Source organism: Colletes latitarsis, chromosome 11 (genome assembly GCF_051014445.1).
Source record: "Colletes latitarsis isolate SP2378_abdomen chromosome 11, iyColLati1, whole genome shotgun sequence".
Lineage (NCBI taxonomy): Eukaryota > Metazoa > Arthropoda > Insecta > Hymenoptera > Colletidae > Colletes > Colletes latitarsis.
Genome location: NC_135144.1, coordinates 15,545,133 through 15,558,030, shown reverse-complemented (window position 1 = coordinate 15,558,030; position 12,898 = coordinate 15,545,133). Strand labels below are relative to the sequence as shown.

The 12,898-nt window shown below is 37.0% G+C and overlaps 2 protein-coding genes across 6 annotated transcripts in view; one reads left to right on the top strand and one right to left on the bottom strand.

Annotated features, from left to right (window-relative positions):
* Positions 1-10,843, bottom strand: part of Atg4b (Autophagy-related 4b) — a 47,549-nt gene extending 36,706 nt beyond the window's left edge. Inside the window, exons 1-2 of one of the 2 annotated variants that reach the window (XM_076778673.1) lie at positions 7,738-7,828; positions 7,609-7,662 (exon numbers count right to left, since the gene is read on the bottom strand). Coding sequence is in view for 1 of the 2 variants with exons in the window: in XM_076778669.1 (XP_076634784.1) it covers positions 10,801-10,832 (32 nt within the window). In the remaining variant the exon portion in view is untranslated. Of the gene's footprint in view, positions 1-7,608; positions 7,663-7,737; positions 7,829-10,800 lie in introns of those variants that run through there. The other variant, XM_076778669.1, reaches the window with a different exon arrangement.
* Dbct (Dihydrolipoamide branched chain transacylase E2) lies at positions 6,091-12,819 on the top strand. Of its 4 annotated transcripts, XM_076778679.1 has the most exons (6): positions 6,747-6,979; positions 7,611-7,724; positions 8,641-8,765; positions 9,006-9,604; positions 10,965-11,360; positions 12,367-12,819. In XM_076778679.1, exons 4-6 carry the CDS (start codon positions 9,062-9,064, stop codon positions 12,601-12,603), a joined length of 1,176 nt encoding a protein of 391 aa, XP_076634794.1. In that variant the 5' UTR covers positions 6,747-6,979; positions 7,611-7,724; positions 8,641-8,765; positions 9,006-9,061; the 3' UTR covers positions 12,604-12,819. The 4 variants fall into 4 exon arrangements, with proteins under 4 accessions (XP_076634791.1, XP_076634790.1, XP_076634794.1 ...); XM_076778676.1 differs by lacking the exons at positions 6,747-6,979; positions 7,611-7,724 and adding an exon at positions 6,091-6,354 and having other exon boundaries at positions 9,070-9,604; XM_076778675.1 differs by lacking the exons at positions 6,747-6,979; positions 7,611-7,724 and adding an exon at positions 6,421-6,683 and having other exon boundaries at positions 9,070-9,604.
* The last annotated feature ends 79 nt before the right edge of the window (positions 12,820-12,898 follow it).

Below are 12,898 nucleotides of genomic sequence, written 5' to 3'. Positions count from 1 at the left end.
AAATTCTCTTTACGTCAATTAGAGATAAATTTGTTACTATTCGGGGACGAGCCTAAATTTAGATCCGAATTTACCTCTTGCAAAGTTAATTTGCAACACTGCTGTTCTTACTTGATACAATATAGTTTATTTATTGCTTTTCCATGATCTTTGTAACGAAATATTAACCAGACCTGGGCAGACTACTATACCATTATGGTATCGTCATGTTACTGTGCTATTGCGTTGCTACTACTGCCACGTTATGGTGCAACAATACTAATAATAATATGGTATAACTTCAAGGGCGTAGCGAGGCTGTGGCATATGGGATAGTTGAAAAATTCTGACTACGTCCTTGTACAACTTTAGTATCGACGGAGTATAGCGAAACTACAGTGCGCCTATAGTGTTACTTTAATACTACTATATTATGTTATTAATATAAAACTATAATATGGTGCTGGTACCAACGCAGCAGGTCACCATCAAGTATTTCTCTCCCGGAAACAACGAATAATTTATTTCAGCAGCCGATAACCAAGTGCGTTTTACGTTTATTCGAAGCTTTTTATACAATATTTATACGACTTCTGAAACAGATTTCTAGTCAAATGATCCTCGAAAGTAACTTCGAAGGTACGCGAAGAAAAAGCTTCCAAGACGCCTAACTCTGTTCTGAACAATACCGTCCCCTTTTAATTACTATTGTTTCAGCAAGCGATTAGCATCTGTAACGTCTTAAAGAATCGTTTCTATTATTCCTGTCTCAGATGTTTATCGTAAGCCGATCGTTAAACGACGATATTGATCGCAATTACGACCATGTTTTCGTCTGCTTTCAAGTTCTGTATTCGCGACACGGTTAATTACCAACAGTCAATAAAGGATAGAAATGAAGTGCAATTCGATAAATCGCCGTACGACACTATAGAACAATAACCGGAATTCGCGAGCGTGAATACACAGAATCAAATGGAGTCAATGATACAGAAAACAAAAATAGCGGAAAATGTTGAACTAGGTCGGCAACGTGACGTGCAAATTCAGTGCAGTAAAACGGCGATTATTCGGACTAATAGGAAGACAAATTCGATCCGATAAACGATTTTTCGGTCGATCGGTTTAGGAAAATCAAAGTTGGAAACATGTAATAGAATAATTTTTATAAACATATATTACTTATTTTTCTTTTTATCCGATCTAATTATTAATCATTGCTTTGATCATCATTTTAATATTATAAATCAAATCCAACAACTTTCTGTTTTTTTGTCATTCACAGTGTAAGTGAAACATGTAATTTTAATTATGTATTTATGTCTAATATTTACGAGACATATGCAGATATCGAAGTATAAACAATGCTCGGATAATCGACGTTCTACTGTATATTACTTCCACAAACGGTAGACAATAAACAAATCGCTTTAAGGCGAACATTCACCCGGCTCGACCAATATCAGGATACACAGTTGACTTGTACAATTACGACACTTGAATTTCATTGTCCAAGACGCCGAAAGACATTTAGTTTATAGCTCGAGACACGCGTAAAAAAAAAATTGCAATGCCGAATACGTTCGTAGAGTGTTACATTTCCAACTAGTCAAAACGATTGTAAACGCGAAAGTGAACCTTGAAGATTGCAATCCCAAATGCAATCGATTGGAAAGTTTTACGATAGCGTTAATCTTTGCAAAAAGAAAACCTCGGAAAGTATCTCAAATCAAAGATTGGAGAAAAATTAAAAACTATACAGGGTGTTCGGTCATCCCTGGGAGATATTTTAATGGGAGATTCTAGGGGCCAAAATAAGACGAAAATCAAGAATACCAATTTGTTGATCGAGGCTTCGTTAAAAAGTTATTAACGTTTAAAGTTCCGCCTGTAGAACGGCAATCTGCGAACAGCTACGTACGCGTAATAGTGGTTCTCACTCACAAAACTGTAAGACTGTCGATACGTCAGTAAGTAGAGTTTCTCATGCTGAGTGAGAACCGCTATCACGCGCGCGCAGCTGTTCGTAGATTGCCGTTCTACAGGCGGAACTTTAAACGTTAATAACATTTTAACGAAGCCTCGATCAACAAATTGGTATTCTTGATTTTTGTCTTAATTTGGTCCCTAGAATCTCCCATTAAAATTTTTCCCAGAGGTGGCCGAACACCCTGTATAGAGTAGTTGAATAAACGTAGTACATTTTAGTTCGAAATTAGAGTCCATTCTTAACCGACGCAGAACGCATTATTTGTTACATAAGATTCACGTTGTTCGATGCCTGAAATTGTAATCTTCGACGACGTTTCTCTGACTACGTATGCGAATGAGTCGAGTAGTTGTTCTTCGGAAAATATTTATCGTCGAAGACGAGCGTAACGACCGTAAACGCAAGATAGGGAATATAATTCACCGTGCAGCCCTAAATCCGAAGTAACGTACAAAAGATAACTTTGTATCTTTTATTATGACACCGAAAGCATTGAAATAGATTTGCCCCGTCGAAACGAGCTCTTGAATTTATTATCGACGTAACCTGGCATCGCCCGCTTTTCTTCATCGAATATCGCCAAAAACTTAATCAAATACCCGTCCCGAATCTAAATCCAGAACGTATCATAAATACCCACTCCGAATAAAACTCCGGGCACCAATTAAATATACGACCTACCTCCGATTCCTTGCTGGTTCGCATTAAAATTAACGAACTCGCCTTCCAGATCCATAATATGAATACGATCGTTAAGCCGCACAGTAACGGACTAAAGATTCGATATAACCGAAATTCCAATGCATCGTCTTAAATTTTTGCCCACTGCCATATGTCGCGAAAAGCCGGCAGAGGCATTATCGAAACATTCCGCTAAATAATTCGCGTCCCATTCGAAACGATGACAAAATCCATAGATAGATTCGATGACGCAAGCGTCACATTTGCTTCATGACTTATGGAACTGTAACCTGATTTTAGCGACCGATAAATTAGCAGCGCAACGAAAATCAAATTATCCGACGCTTTCGGCTCCGTGTCCCGGATAACCGATTGCATCCAGAAGCCTAGTTTTAATATCTTGAAAGATAACGTGCAACCGGGCCTGGCCCGCCTGGAAACACCTCGGTAACAAAACAACTGTCGGCTAACTCTGGAATACGTATTCTTAACTAGATCGCATTTTAGCGAAAGACGATGAAAATATCCAGCGAAAAGTACCGAATTCCATTACTTCGTCCAATCCCGATTAACTTATCCGGCTATATCGTTCCACCTGGTATCTTTTATTCCCGCCTTCATCGATCAGAACTCGAGCGTTTCTGCTTTTTACGTAAGAAGATGAGCCCAGGAGTGTTACCAACGAGCTTTTCAACTAAAAGGTACGTACTTGATCGGTTACTCGATAAGCGACGCGTGAAGTGTGTAGAATGGCTCGCGAACGTATTCGTGCGCTCGCTATTTAAACGTTAAACAATACAAATGTAACCGTTAGACTCAAGTTCTAAAAATACTATATCGTACCAGCATGCTATCATAAATTTCTCAGTTTATGTTTCCATAAAATAATATGGTTAGATTACGATCTTAGAATATGCAGATCGATGCAAGGGAATTGCAATCGTCCGAAAATTTCAATGGCAAGCTTTCGGTTACTTTCGTGAGTCACTGTACAGGGTGTTCGGCCATCCCTGGGAGAAATTTTCATGAGATTCTAGAGGCCAAGATAAGACGAAAATCAAGAATACCAATTTGTTGATTGAAGCTTAGAAAGTTATTAATAAAATTATTGTCAAAAATTATTAATAAAATTTGTCCACTTAAACGAATTTTTTTTTTCGAAAGTGAGTGGGATTTCAAGGGTATGTTCATTCACCAAAAATTATTGTAATGGAAATTTTTTAATTTCGTCTAAAAATTTTAGTATCTACTCGAATTTTTTTCTCGAAACTGAGTAGGATTTCGGGGGTATGTCTACTCATCAAAAATGTTTGTAATTGACCCCCGGAACCGAAAATAATTTTTCCAGAACGATTTGAAAAAATTTATTTTCACCGAAAAATTTAGGCACCTACCCCCTGTCGATTTTTCTAAAAAATTCATTTTTCATTTTTGATAATTTTATTTGACGCCCTACAGAAAAGTTGTCTAATACTTTTTTGTAGGTACCCATGAGCTCTACTTCAGAAAAAAGTTTCATTGAAATATATTCACAATTTTAGGAGTTATGACTGTTTGAAAATTGGACCATTTTTATGGGGTTTTTCTCATTTTCCGGGGTCAAGGACCAACTTTTCGAATATTTTTGCGATTTGTACATATTCTCCACCAAAATACGCGTAGTTTGCTTTTTTAAACATTAAAATCGTCCAATCCGTTCAGAAGTTATAACGTTTTAAAGATTCACATGAAAATTCGGGCAGACATTTCTGGCCAGAAATTAGATTTTCGGTAAGGAATTTTTTTCTCGAAACTGAGTAGGATTTCGGGGGTATGTCTATTCACCAAAAATGCTTGTAATTGACCCCCGGAATCGAAAATAATTTTTCCAGAACGATTTGAAAAAATTTATTTTCGCCGAAAAATTTAGGCACCTACCCCCTGTCGATTTTTCTAAAAAATTCATTTTTCATTTTTGATAATTTTATTTGACGCCCTACAGAAAAGTTGTCTAATACTTTTTTGTAGGTACCCATGAGCTCTACTTCAAAAAAAAGTTTCACTGAAATATATTCACAATTTTAGGAGTTATGACTGTTTGAAAATTGGACCATTTTTATGGGGTTTTTCTCATTTTCCGGGGTCAAGGACCAACTTTTCGAATATTTTTGCGATTTGTACATATTCTCCACCAAAATACGCGTAGTTTGCTTTTTTAAACATTAAAATCGTCCAATCCGTTCAGAAGTTATGACGTTTTAAAGATTCACATGAAAATTCGGGCAGACATTTCTGGCCAGAAATTACATTTTCGATAAGGAATTTTTTTCTCGAAACTGAGTAGGATTTCGGGAGTATGTCTATTCACCAAAAATGCTTGTAATTGACCCCCAGAACCGAAAATAATTTTTCCAAAACGATTTGAAAAAATTTATTTTCACCGAAAAATTTTCCGGTCGATATGGAACTTTAAACGTTAATAACTTTTTAACAAAGCCTCACTCAACAAATTGCTATTCTTGATTTTCGTCCTATTTTGGCCTCTAGGATCTCCCATTAAACTATTTTCCAGGGTTGGCCGAACACCCTGTATACTTGAAAGGAAGACGAGAACGCGGCGCAAACAAAGCTCGTTTGATCACCTTCTTTCACTTACCAAGTCTCGTGATAAACATTATGCGTGTGCGTTCTGCATTTATACGCGTCACTTCCATTTTATAAAGTCGATTTTGCATTCGAGCGTGTCTTATTGCCAGACGGCGACCTCTATAAGAATATTCATGACCCGTATTTCATGCAGGGCCCAATTTTCGTGAACTACGAGAGAGCTTCGAAAATATTCTGGTAAATCGCCCGAAATAGGTTGACACAAAATCCCGAATACGGTGGAACTCCATTTATTCGTACGAAATTTGACTCCTTGCCCAATTCATCGAACCCGCTACCAAACTCTTATTATCAGAACAACCACAGAACGACGCGCCAGTTATTCGAACCTTGGATAATAATGTTTCTGAACATCGAGAAATCAACATTGATGATGAAATCATTACTAAGATAACATAACGAAAAGTTAATATCGCTTAAAAAGTGAAAGCTACAATGCTAATGACGCAGAATTATGCTAATCATGCTAACACAGTGATTAGATAAAACACAGTATGTAAATGATATGTAAATGAAGTATGAGTGAAATTAAACATGATCGATTTGCAATGTCTTTAACGTTCAAAGTAATTCGTATTTATGATCTTCGAATGCATAAAATTAATTCCATATATCGATAGAAAGTATAACTATTTATCTTATAAAATTAAAAAACGATAAATTTGCCACTGATCAACAAATTCTAACCAATAATTTGTACTCTTCATAATTGAGCTTTCTTTCCCTAATTATTTATCTGTATGAGAAAAATTCTTTTTTTTTGCATTCAGAAAAATACAGTTCTACTGTATTCCATTTTCTATTAGGAACTTGAGTGCAACAGTGCAAAAATACCAGTATTTATCGTCAAAGTGTCATTTAAGGATAATTGGTAGTTACGGCTACCTTCATTTGCATAGACAGTCGATGTACATTCTGAATGCCATTAAAACCGTATCGGGCTGTAGACAAACCTCGTTCGACTATCAACAATATTGACCTTCCCCAACGGATAGAACCTAAAGAGAGGTATTCGACCCACGACGATCGAGTTTACGAGAAAACGTAATTAGTAAATGGTGCATACTGTTCACGATAATTCAGGATTCGATCTTCCGTCGATGAATGCAATCGCGTTCTTTGCTGTTGAATGTTTTCAACCAGTGCCAGTGTCGTTGCGTAATATGCCGCGATCCAGCACGCGGATACGTATAGATTTTGATAACGGTTTATACGATAACAACACGCGCGGCCGAAAGTTCTTCGCGTCAGTCTTCACGCTACACGACGATTTCCAGTTTTCTCGATAGCTGCGTCGTTTCCTCTGGGAAAGAACATTTACACTGAGATCGGGAACAAATTCGACACGATGGCTTTAACCTGGCGGTTCGTGGCTTTAGCGCGTTTGGTAAGATAACACAACAAAAAGCGACACTCTTCGAGAGAAATCGTAACATCGTTCACCATAGAAATCACAAAGAGAATAGCATCGTACGATCTCGGCAATCTTCGGTGATCTTCGACACTGTGTTTACATCCAATTCCGGCACTTATGTATCCGTACCAGTAAATGTATATACTGTTACTAAAGAATTGGTAAACGTTTATCGTGTTTAATATCGTGCGAACAGAACCACAGGAAAGTGCAAATATTCGGTGAGCCGTGTCGTTTGATGTGTTTAATCACCGTGATGCGGTGAATTGGTTAGCAACCTTGTTATATTCAGTTTATATCGAGCTTGTTTAACCTTTAGAGCGGCAATATGATCTGCAAGGGGACGCCGGCTCTTAGGACGCCATTCCATTTTGTGGTCTCAAGCAAATTATACGATAGAGAACTACAGCTAAAGCAATAAACACGTGGCGTGGTACAAAAATGAAATTAACACGTGGTGTGCCCGACCGATCAAAGCTAGGCGGAAGCGTCCACATTTTGCGTTCAGATATAAAAGAGATTTCATACGGAATCGCGTGGGTTTCGAGGTGAATTTCCGTCAATTTCGATTCAGCTTTGAGTGGAATACGTATTCGGTTCAATATTAATTGTTGCATCACGTTGACAGTTTCGAAGTTTCGATCGAGGATACCGTATAATTGCTAACCGCAGCATTCGTGTTGTAAAGAAGGACTCGATCGAATATGTAACAAAACGCTCAGGAAATACGTAATCTGCACAATATACAATTTATCCTCCAACTACATAATTATATAAGTTATATATTTGCTACACACTTGGAAATCACTGTGTTGAACTGTATCGCGATATGTATTTCCTTTTCTTAAATGCAAATCTTAGAAAATACGATAAATCGTGTAGTTTGTTAATCACTTACAGATGGAAGCGTTCTCTCTGACGACTCCATTAAGATTAGCGACCGTCTTGAAGACTGGGAATAAATTACCAGTGAATGGATGCTTTAATTAGAGAATCGTTTAAATTATTCAAAAGGTGGTTGCATTACCTTACGTTTACTTCTCTAAAGCTTATCCTCAAATGACTGTTTACGTGACGATTATTATTCGCTTTACAACCTCCAACGAGCCAGCACAAGTCAAATTCTAAATTAAACATGGCTACCGAATGTACTACGCAAATCAAATATACTACTACGTGATACAATATTATGTTCATTTTAGTCATTTTAAATTGCATGGAATGCATATTTCCCTTGTTTCAATGAGAAATAGCATATTTATATATCATGATATGAATTATTTTTATTATTTTTACACCTCAAACACATATAAAATCTACTGCAAATAAAGGCAAAAATATATTTCAACAAAATTTACTCAATATTTACGGTAGGTGTTTTCATGTACAGTTTAATTAATTTCAATAAATAAATGCAAAAATAAAGGGGGAGAAAATGCATTTCGGTTCGTTATCGTTGGATCCACGATACTATTTGTTTATCGATTCTTTCTTAATTGACAAAGGTTTTTAAGGTATTAAAAAATTGAATAGTAAATAATTCGAAAAATACTGAGTTACTGAATTTATAATGTTATGCTTTCGTAAAAGGGGTGTCGAAATTGTTCATTCTTCTTATTAGTTTCGCATTCTTTTCCTCAATAGAAACATAGCTCGATCAAACGTTACTTGGAGAGAAAATAAGAGCGATTTAATTTCATCTACTTGTCCTTCAGGCTGAGAGAGCCCGGTTCCGACCGAGTCTCAACCCGAAGGACATCACTGTACATACTCGAAGTTCGGGTTTAATATAAATACTCGACGCGCAATTTCTTCGTTTCGACGCTTCCAATATAAAGTCTACGATAAAAAATACACGCAATTACTTGGGCAAAAATAAGGTTTTCAAGTTATTGCTGACGAGTACACAAAGAAATCCATGTTTATTTAGGGTAGGAATGTACACGATCAAAAATGTCGATTCCTTTCTGTAAGCTGCTTTCGATGCGGAACCGTCGTTCCCTTCAAACTATCGGATATCGGAGAAGGAATTCGAGACGTCACTATAAAAGAATGGTGAGCAAAACAATGAATTTTCCGTTAACTATCATATCCGACATATCCTTCACAATTATCGACCAGTTTTCCCTTAAAAGTATTTATTCCTAAGAAAATCTCTTTCCTTATTTGAGACGAGTCGCTTCCAGATAACGAGATGTAACGTGATAGATACAGTGGACGAAATTTTGTAGTGAATCACAGTGTTGTTATATGTACAGAAAGTTCGTCTCCTGTACATGCATCGACTGGTAACAGTGTGTTTCAGCCTAAATGTAGCGTGAAGACAACTGAACTGTACCTGACGCATTTGAATGCATAGGTTCGTGAAAGCAGGCGACCGGGTGTCTCAATTCGATAACATTTGCGAGGTCCAAAGCGACAAAGCGTCTGTAACGATTACCAGCCGTTACGACGGATTAATTAAGACCTTGCACTACAAAGTGGACGACGTGGCACTGATAGGTGATTCATTACTGGATATCGAATTGGACGACGATAATAATGGGAAGACGGAAACCGAAAAGATTGAAGACAAACCGCAGCCGACGACAAAGCCTGAAAATACGAACACCCTGGTGAGCGAGGGAATGGAACACGCGGCGCTAAATGGAGTAGAAAAAGCACTGGCTACTCCTGCGGTCAGGAGAATAGCCATGGAGAACAATATCAAGTTAAAGGACGTAGTTCCTACAGGCAAAGGTGGCAGAGTACTTAAGGAGGATATATTGGCACATTTGGAAAAAATTTCTGCTAGTTCCGCAGGGAAAAAGGTCGAGGAAAAATCAACAATCGGTGAAGTGATGTCGATAAAAGGCTATAGCAAGCATATGTGGAAAACGATGACGCAATCCTTGGTAAGTTGGATATTCAGGCACTTAAAAGAAAAATCGTAAAAGCGAAAATTCCACGGAAATACATTTTATCGTTTCCTTTGCTTTCCGTGTCATTTGTAACTGGTATCGCAAACCATTCTGTTACCTAACGATTTATGTACCGTTCCTATCGTATTAAATGTAAATAATGCCTTGAAATAAGGCGACCCTGACGTTTTTGTAAGCGGCAGTCTAAACAAAGTGCTCGAATTTTACTACCATTCGCGTATATTATTACAATGGTTCACTTTTCGCGATACTAGAAAACTGTTCGGTTAGGGTCATAACACGCGCGTTGTGGGCCGTGATATTAATAAACTATGGCTATTTAAAGTGCCTGCCACGTGTAAATTACAAAATTAGCAGAATTTCGACTATCGCCTAACCCATGTGGTTGTGTGGCCGCTGAATAAACGGTCGGTTAATCGTTATAAAACAATGCGCGGCGAAGCGCGAGTTAATTACGCGATGAGCAAACTGGTCCCGCGATTAAATGACCGTGACGTAAAGGGTTTTAGTTGAGGCGACGAGCGAACGAAAACAAAACGAGAAAAAGAAAGTTGTAATTTAATATCCTGCGGCGCGTTTTTCAACGTAATTCCCGACCGTACCGTCAACAGTCGAAACGCACGAGAGTCACGGGAAACCGATAATAGAGATGCGTTGTCTAAAACTGACGTTGACACTCACGATTGATAGCAATCGATTCTGCGCCAGGCACTCGGCCGAATTTCTACGTTAACGTTGACAGACGAGATACGATTAAACCGTTACAGGAAATGCTAGATAGCATTTCAATCGTTTCGTTCCACCGTTAGTTTTTAATGTCCAAATATGAAGCGTATATTTCTTCGTTAATTGCACGCCCTGAGTAAACGTTCGATTACAATAATGCATGGTTAACTTTCCTAAGATTTATGACCCGACAGTGAAAGTTATGCGCAGGGCTTTGTTTCGAACCGTTATATAGAAATTCTGATCAAAACTGTCACGAAGAACTTTCATTCTGAATAACTGTTATGAAGTACCTAAAAATTAGCATAGCGAATGTGTTAAATTAGTTAAAAATAATCTAATTTATATGATGTTTGAACTTGTTTTACTCGGAAGAATCCCAACAATGCATTTATATCGTTTTTAAAAAGATAAGATGAAAAATACGGAAAGTTAAAACTTACCTTATTGCATGATTATTATCTTCTTGCGGCATCTCTTTGTATTGCATGTTGTATCGATTCTCTTTCCTTTTCTGCTGTGTAAGGGGTGAAGATAAATCGTCGAAAGTTAGCCGTGCATTACTGAACCTCCAGAGAAATATCTATACAAAATAAAATGTTTACAGAGCATACCGCATTTCGTGTACAGCGACGAGTGCAACATTAATGAATTGATGAATTACCGAAACGAAACAAAGGACTCCCTAAAAGAGCAAGGTGTCTCTTTAAGTCTGATGCCTTTCTTTGTGAAGGCAGCCTCCAGAGCGTTGGAAAAAGTACCAAATCTGAACGCGTGGCTCAACGAACATAATCAAACGATACGGGTTGTGGAAAACCATAATATCGGTATCGCTATGGACACACCTGACGGTTTGGTGGTACCGAATATTAAAAACGTTCAAAACCTGAGCATCCTGGAAATCGCGAAGGAACTGAACAGGCTTCAGGAACTCGGGAGAAAAGCATCGATACCGCTTCAAGACTTAACAGATACGACATTCTCGTTGTCGAATATTGGCATCGTAAGTCTAGTTATTGCCATTATTATTAAAATAATTTCAATCCGCCTGTTTAATTAAATCTGGAGGGTAAAATATTTACATTTTACAATATATACAAAAATATGTGTATATATATTTTGTTATTACACGAAATTTCACGTGCCTCTTCGAGATACCTTTACGTAAATTGTTAATTCGTTTCACAACAACGTCAATATTGAGTCCATTTTGGGTTAATTAGACAAGGATAATTGTTATTATCAATGGATGGCAGGATTTTGCACTCAGGAGCTAAACAAATTATATCTTATAATGAGATGTCAAGGAAAATGAATTGGTTCCATGAAGTGACCTCGTACGATGTTACTTTGCAATTCTAACCTTTTGAGATCGTTAATTTTTCACTATTTCATGAATTCTTGCGATAAATTAGTTTACTACGTCCGTACAGGTAGAATTACTGTACTATGATTAGAGTTAGACAAATTTTATTTTCGAATAACGAATAAAAATGTTAGGTTCATTCATAAACTAGTACTTGTCCACAACTTTGCTCTTCCGAATATGTATTAATTCAAAAAATTCATTAATAGATTCTAATTTATAAATGAATTTATGGATGAAACGTACATAGAAGTTCATTTACGAATTAGTCTAAAATTTTTATTCGTAATTCATAAATAAAATTTGTTCAACTCGAACTATGATATGGTACGCATATGGTAAAAATACATACGTGGATTCACTGAAGCAAATTTCTGGAACGCGAATGATATTCTCACTACCCAATATCGGCTCTTAATTATTTATTTTCAACGTGAAATTTAGATTGCCTCCAAATCAAGTGGTTTCGATTTGTTAATTATTTAACTGCGTCTCGCAATCGCTTTAATTTTAATTCTGATTCATCGAGAACGATCGTTATTTAACGTCTCTTACATTATCGATTTAGAATTCGTTTATATCGATTTGTTAGTCACGTGTCATGAATATACTGGTTAAATTATTTTTTAACCGTCGTTCGTAGGTGGGTGGTACGTACATGAAACCGGTGATCCTACCTCCGCAAATTGTGATTGGTGCATTTGGAAAAGTGCAAAAATTGCCGCGATTCGACAAGAAAGAAAATGTGATAGCCGCGAATATAATTTCGGTTAGCTGGGCTGCTGATCATCGAGTAGTGGACGGCGTCACCATGGCAAGGTACTCGAATCTTTGGAAATATTACGTCGAAAATCCTGTATTCCTGCTGATAGGAGCGTGAACACGTTTATATGTTCAACGAGATACATCGATGAACTCATTTTCTCAATACGTGAGTCATATACGATTTATATACATATATAGATATAACAATTTTAACGGTTGAAACTTTTATTAATACAAATCTTGGAGGGTTTAACGAATCTATACAATAGAATAAAAGTTTGAAAACATTTTGTACGTAAATATTAATTTATTTATTGCTGCACAACCAACTAGGACTTTTTGATAAAGGTAAAATATCTTTTTTTTTTTCTAACATATTCAATGCATTACAACTGTATGGTAGTTATTAT

Bases quoted from the DNA above. Each gene is read 5' to 3' on its own strand.
- Dbct (XM_076778675.1), top strand. From the start codon at position 6,645: ATGGCTTTAACCTGGCGGTTCGTGGCTTTAGCGCGTTTG. The intron at 6,684-8,640 runs GTAAGATAACAC...ATGTTTATTTAG, and splicing joins TCGTGGCTTTAGCGCGTTTG to GGTAGGAATGTACACGATCA. The intron at 8,766-9,069 runs GTGAGCAAAACA...TTGAATGCATAG, and splicing joins GACGTCACTATAAAAGAATG to GTTCGTGAAAGCAGGCGACC.